Source organism: Copidosoma floridanum, unplaced genomic scaffold (assembly GCF_036245765.1).
Source record: "Copidosoma floridanum isolate Cflo_tuat_1 unplaced genomic scaffold, Cflo_Japanese_pri ptg000014l, whole genome shotgun sequence".
Lineage (NCBI taxonomy): Eukaryota > Metazoa > Arthropoda > Insecta > Hymenoptera > Encyrtidae > Copidosoma > Copidosoma floridanum.
Window position 1 is genome coordinate 641,297 of NW_028321891.1, and position 6,180 is coordinate 647,476.

The window sequence follows — 6,180 nt, forward strand, 5'->3', positions numbered from 1 at the left end:
CAAACATAAGCACAGCGGGAGGGTAAACCGGCGCTCCTGCCTCATTCATGCGCGTCAAGCCGTACGTGTGGGCAATATACTTATGCGCAAACAGCTGTCCGTACATGGGGTATCGATTCGGAGGAAATCGTCGCCCCTGGCTCTCTTTCGAGTAGGTATATGACGATATGACGGGTGCGAGTGGCCGTTGGATTTTAATCGGTTGATCGATGCGCAGCAGCGTCAACATCGGAAACTCGCGGTCGGTGTAGTGCCCCGGTCCCCGGTGGTGCAGCTTCGGATCGAGCGCGACCAGTCAGCCCCGACGATCGAGCCGTTCAGCATGAACGACACCAACAACCTTCGCGGTGAGTTCCGAGAGTTTTTCAACCCCTTCCCGTCACCCGATCACAGCTTTTTCATTTGGTACCGGTTTTTACGCGGAATCGACGATTTTTCGTTTCGTTGCTTCAAGAAATACGTATAGTTATCTAGATTTGTTTTAAATAATTGGTGAACAAATTTTTTTTTTTTTTGTGCAAAGGAGGAACTGCCCAGTCATTTTGACAGTCACTGTTTCGTTTTTTACCATTTTTTTCTTCCGAGTACCAATAGATCGGTATGCACGATTTCCCGACACTTCCCAGCTACGTGTGGATATAATTGATTTTCTTGTTCATTCTTACACCTTTACACATATGTATATTTGTGTAAATCAATGTACGAGTATTAATATTTTCCAGTGTGTCTCCAGTAACTCTGCCCAGTAAGTCGGAGATCACGTGACTTGTTTACTGGAACATATCGTTCGGATGGCGAACAGCCGATTTTTCCAGTTTAATCATGTGATCTCCAACTTAGTGGATAGTTATTGGAGTCACAAGCCCATAATGAACATTTTTTTTGTTTGACAGCTGAGGTGCAGTCGCGCTCGCAATCGGTATACACGATTACGAGCGAAAGAAACGTAGTTGCTGTGAAATCGAAAAGGTCTGTGTAAGTATTTCCACCATTTGTCGTTTTCCATCACCAACTTTATACAATGTTATTTTCACCATCAAATGAAATAAAAAAAAAAAGCTACATAGGTAGTGTACCCATCACTATCGTTCGCTAAGTGTGATTTTTAGATGTTGCGTGCCACACCTGAAGGATAATTAGCCCATCATCTTACATATTTGTGTTCCTTATTTCAGTTACAAAAAATTTAGAAAAAAAGACCTACTCTTATACACACTAGCGTTTATCGTAGCTTTGTTAGCCGTAGCCGTAGTTATCATCTCGGTTTTTTGTGAGTACCAATGTTTATGTAATTGATTGACGAGAATCAGTTTTAGAATTACATTTGCCCTCGGCACGTTGTTATGTATGCACAACTCTTGTTTAGATGCCAAGTTCACACCCACCGAAACCGTGGATTTGTGCGACAACGAAGACTGTTTGCGCATAGGTATGTCATTTTCTACCTAAAATTAAAAAAAAAATAATAATAATTATATCACCTGTTTGAAAGCATCGATTCACTTGCATCGATCCAACCGCAATAACCATCGCATCGACAGCATAATAATTATTTTCCATTTTTTGCACCGATCAGCGGCAAGTTTCAAAGAAACGATGAACACTTCGATCGATCCGTGCGATGACTTTTACGAGTAAAACCCCATTTTTTCTCTAAACAATTCGTTTAAAATGTACTTTGTCGCTAGTTGCTCATTATCGACTATCTCCCCCCGTACGCAGATACGTTTGTGGGAGGTGGCCGCAATCGCACCCGTACTTGGACTTGTCCGAGGAGAACAGTTGGTTCATGGAAAAAAGCTCGCAGATTTCCAAAAGAGTCAGGAATCTGCTGATGAAGCGCTTTAACGACAGTGACATTCCCTGGGCCGTCAGGGAGGCCCAAACACTGTTTCAAAGCTGCATGGATGTCCGTAAGTTTCCCTCCCCCCCCTCCATTGATTCCCTTCAACTTTTTAAACTTCATCAATATTGATTGTTCAAAACGGGTCGCATTTATTATTCATTGAAAAAGGCTATTGATAAATGAATAGCCGTGTATGTACGTATTTTCAGGCTCGACCGATGCCTGCCTTTATAATTTTATCGGGGTAAAAAGCGTAACCTCTCGTGAATCATTTAAGTATTTACGACGAAAACCCAATTTTGAAGCCTATGAGAGGGTATATTTTGATGTATGCATGGGTGGACATATGTACGCGATCAAGCTTTTTCATTACTTCAAGTAATCGTTATTCGATCGAGCTTACATTTTTTAGACCAATTTTTAGACCTTCTAAATCCAAACTGATGGTGCGAATTTTGAGAACAAAACCCCGGACACTTTTACTGCATTGCTCCGAAGAAGAAAATATAGTTTTTCATCTATAACTTTTAACGCGTTTGCGTTCAACAAGAAAATTATGGATCTCAAAGAAACACAACAAAAAAGGAAAAAAATTACATTTATAGACAAAATGTTAAATACACCATTTGTAGATCTTACAAAAATACACTTTTTTACTGACCATTTTCGTCCATATTGTTCTAACACTTTAAACAAGAAAATTGAATTAAAATAGACGAAAAATCATTTTGATATTTGTTTTAACAAAACTTATAGATCTTATTGAAACGTATTTTTGACATTTTTTTTTTTTTTTCATCAAATGTCGAAAATCGTTGTAAAATGGCCGATTAATTGTTTTGTAGTGTGTAGTAATGATTTCATTTTATTCATTTGACATTTACTGTCATAATGACTTTTTAGTTAGTTAGTTTCAGATTAAAATCCACAAATAGTATAAAAATTTTTTAAAATATAATATTGAACTAAAACTTGGAATAAGTCTTCAATTTAAACAACACTTTTTGAATATTGACGCTTCTCGTAAAATGTTTCATTTTACAAATTTTGGGAAAAAATCGGCAGAGTCTCGAGATGAATTGGGACTCGAGCCATTGTTCGATCTCCTAAACGACATTGGCCTGCCGAAAATCCCTTCGGCGCTGACAAAGAACACGACCGATTTCGTGAAGCAACTCGCAATGACGAAACGGATCCTCTGGGCAGATATATTCTTCGGCGTGTACGTCGCTGCCGATCCAAAAAACAGCAGCAGAAACACACTTGTGCTTGACCTTCCAAATCGACAGAACCCATTTCCAAGGTAGGTACATTTTGCAAATTTTGTACAATTCGTGACTTTTTTTTTCTTTTTTTTTTTTCAACTACATTTGTGTGCGCAGCGAAAAAATATTGGAAAAGAGGCTCAAAAAAGTAAGGGAGAGAGCGCGAGACATGTTTGTCGACGAAGTGGATGAGGAATCGGCGAATTTTTCGTCAGCCGAGAAAATTTACATGTCCGAGATAATGAAGCAAATGATAAGCAACGGTACGACCGACGAGCCGTCGTGCAAGTCGAGAGGACCATTTATGTTGGTACCCGAAGAGGAGATCGACCAAACTGTGGATAAACTCTTTGATCTGAGCGGACAATTTTATGTGGTAAAATATAAACACGTTAGTTGTAATTTCTCTTTTTTTACTTTCACTTGAGCGATAAACATCCGTTTTTAGATATCGAAAAGCTATCAGAACAAGACGGAAGACATGCAGGACATTGGAGACGACAATTACATGCTGCTCGACGATTTGCAGCTTGAAACCGACTTGTACGTCAAATCGGTTAACGAAAGTCTCGAGCCAAAAATTGTTTGGAAACCATTTTTCGAGGAATTTTTGAAAATCATTGACGAATTTGATCTCGAAACTGAAAAGGTTTTGGTGACCAACTTGGAGTACTTCAAACAAATATCAGTCATACTAGCCGAGACCGAGGACAATCTGTTAGGTGACGTGTATCTAATTATCTAAGGTGAAACGATGCGATTTCGCGCTTTTTTTTTCACAAATGTGATTTTATTCAACAGAAACAGCTATTTGGTGGACTGTGGTGGATCATTGCGTGCCTTACTCCTCGAAGGAGTTGAGAAAAATCTGGCATTCGTACGTAAACGAGTTGACCGGTTCGTCGGAGCGCTCGTGGTCGACTTTTTGTGCCGAAAATGTCAACGATTTGATGGGTACGATTTTTTAATCTCGCGCGAGACAAACGCGTAAAAAGGTGTATTGAACTTTTGATAAAACCACGTTGTGCAGGTATGGCTGTTGCCTGGCTGTACGTGAATCCGATGTTTTTGAAGGACGGATCCAGCATCCAAGTTTACGAAATGTTGAAAAACATAAAAACGTCCTTCTCGAAACATGTCTCGAACGTCGACTGGATGGACAGGAGGACGAAACAGGCAACTATGGAAAAAAATAGAAACATGAGGTCCCTCATTGCCTATCCCAAATGGCTTTTCGAAGAAATTATACTTAACGACTATTACCGAGGAGTAAGTTGTTATTATTTTTTCTTTGTTTACGGGAAATGCAAAAAATTTCACTCGAGTCCTCGGGGTAACTGAAAATAATTGCAGATGAACATGTCAACGACGAGATACTTTGACAACATGGTGCAAATAATCCGCATCGTCAATTACTACGAGCTGTGCTCCTTGACCAACAAGTCGGATAGTAACGAGCCCATGTACGTGGAATAAACATCGTAAGCTTCGTCCGCGCAGATACCAAGATACCTTATATTTTGTATTTTTCAGATGGCGCGTCGAGCCCACGGAGGTCAACGCCTTGCATAACTTTCAGGAAAATCAAATAGGTAATTATCGAAGGATCCACGGGAGGGCCAAAATTATTTGTTTTACTAACACTACATGAATATATAGAGACACAAAAATCTTTGAGCCACACCAATGACTAATAAAAATAACTAACATGAATCTGACCTGATTTTAACTGTCTGAACATACAGTGATACCCTTTGGAATCCTTCAGTTTCCCTTTTATGGATTAGGTCTCGAGTAAGTAGTAACGCAGTACGGCTTTATTGTAGGTGTTGAGTGAACGACAATGATAATGCACACTATGAGATGATGTATACACACATAAACGTGTTGTCTATGATTTACTATGTAATGAAAGATTAAACGTGACTTTGGGATGTTGATGGTAATGTTTTTTGTCACCACAGAGCTTTGAATTACGGGGCCATTGGAACGATTTTGGGACACGAGTTGACCCACGGGTTTGACAACAGCGGCAGGAAGTTCGATAGCAAAGGAAACATGAAGCAGTGGTGGAGCAACGAAACTATCATGAATTACGCAGACAAGACTACTTGTTTCATCGATAAGTACAGCGCGTACTACGTTCCAGAGGTATATATATATACTCAATATCACACGAGTATTTATAGAAGGAAATTAGGGAATATAATATAACTGTGAGTGATTGCACGTTTTGTTTCAGATCGACGAGTACATTGACGGTAAGTTGACTTTGGGCGAAAACATAGCCGACAACGGTGGCTTGAGACAAGCATACGACGCCTACCAAGTCTGGAAGTCCAAGCACAAACCTGAAGCACTCCTTCCAGGGTTCAGCGATTATACTCACGAGCAGCTACTTTTTATGAGCTACGCGCACGTGAGCAATAACTTTAAATTACTACATTGTAGCGCCTAAACAATTTTTCCAAGTTTGTAAATTGGCTTACAGATGTGGTGCGAGTCGTTCTCGACGGTCGCTCTGCGCTGGATGTTGCGAGATTCTCACTGTCCGGGCCACGTGAGGTTAAAAATGGTACTGAGAAACTCGGAGCACTTCAGCAAGGCATGGAACTGCTCCAAAGGTTCTCCCATGAATCCGGTCGACAAATGTCACCTGTGGTGAAAGTATACATAATATATGTCCTCCCCGCGGGACACGATTTTGCTTGCAAATATATTACGTGGTGGTGCTTGTGTTTTGTGCCCACAGAGTTAGCTTATTTTTCCGATTAATCAAGAGAGAGTCCAATACTATATATATATTTTTTGTCAATCCAAACAGCAATTAATTATATACATACATAAAGGATAACGAATAAAGAACTTTGATTGTTTTTTTTTTTTGTTTTTTTTTTTTTGTTTCCAGATGTTACATTTATTCATTTAATTAACTTCAAATCTTTTTTTTTAATTTTTACAACTTCCTTCTCTGCGAAAGCTGCAGATACCAAAGAATCAACGAACATGAAAATAGTAATCCTTTCGGTACCCTTTCGCGGCCGGCAACAGAAAACTGAATCTTTTCGT

General features: G+C 39.6%; 1 protein-coding gene across 1 annotated transcript; it reads left to right on the plus strand.

The window, feature by feature from the left end:
- Positions 1-223: 223 nt before the first annotated feature.
- Positions 224-5,776, plus strand: Nep5 (M13 family metallopeptidase neprilysin 5). The gene is made up of 17 exons (XM_023392043.2): positions 224-347; positions 894-975; positions 1,176-1,270; positions 1,367-1,429; positions 1,577-1,634; positions 1,723-1,913; positions 2,912-3,149; positions 3,229-3,487; positions 3,560-3,833; positions 3,913-4,065; positions 4,142-4,380; positions 4,465-4,574; positions 4,645-4,703; positions 4,857-4,905; positions 5,076-5,262; positions 5,354-5,530; positions 5,603-5,776. The coding sequence occupies exons 1-17, from the start codon at positions 323-325 to the stop codon at positions 5,774-5,776; spliced, it is 2,433 nt and encodes an 810-aa protein (XP_023247811.2). The 5' UTR covers positions 224-322.
- The last annotated feature ends 404 nt before the right edge of the window (positions 5,777-6,180 follow it).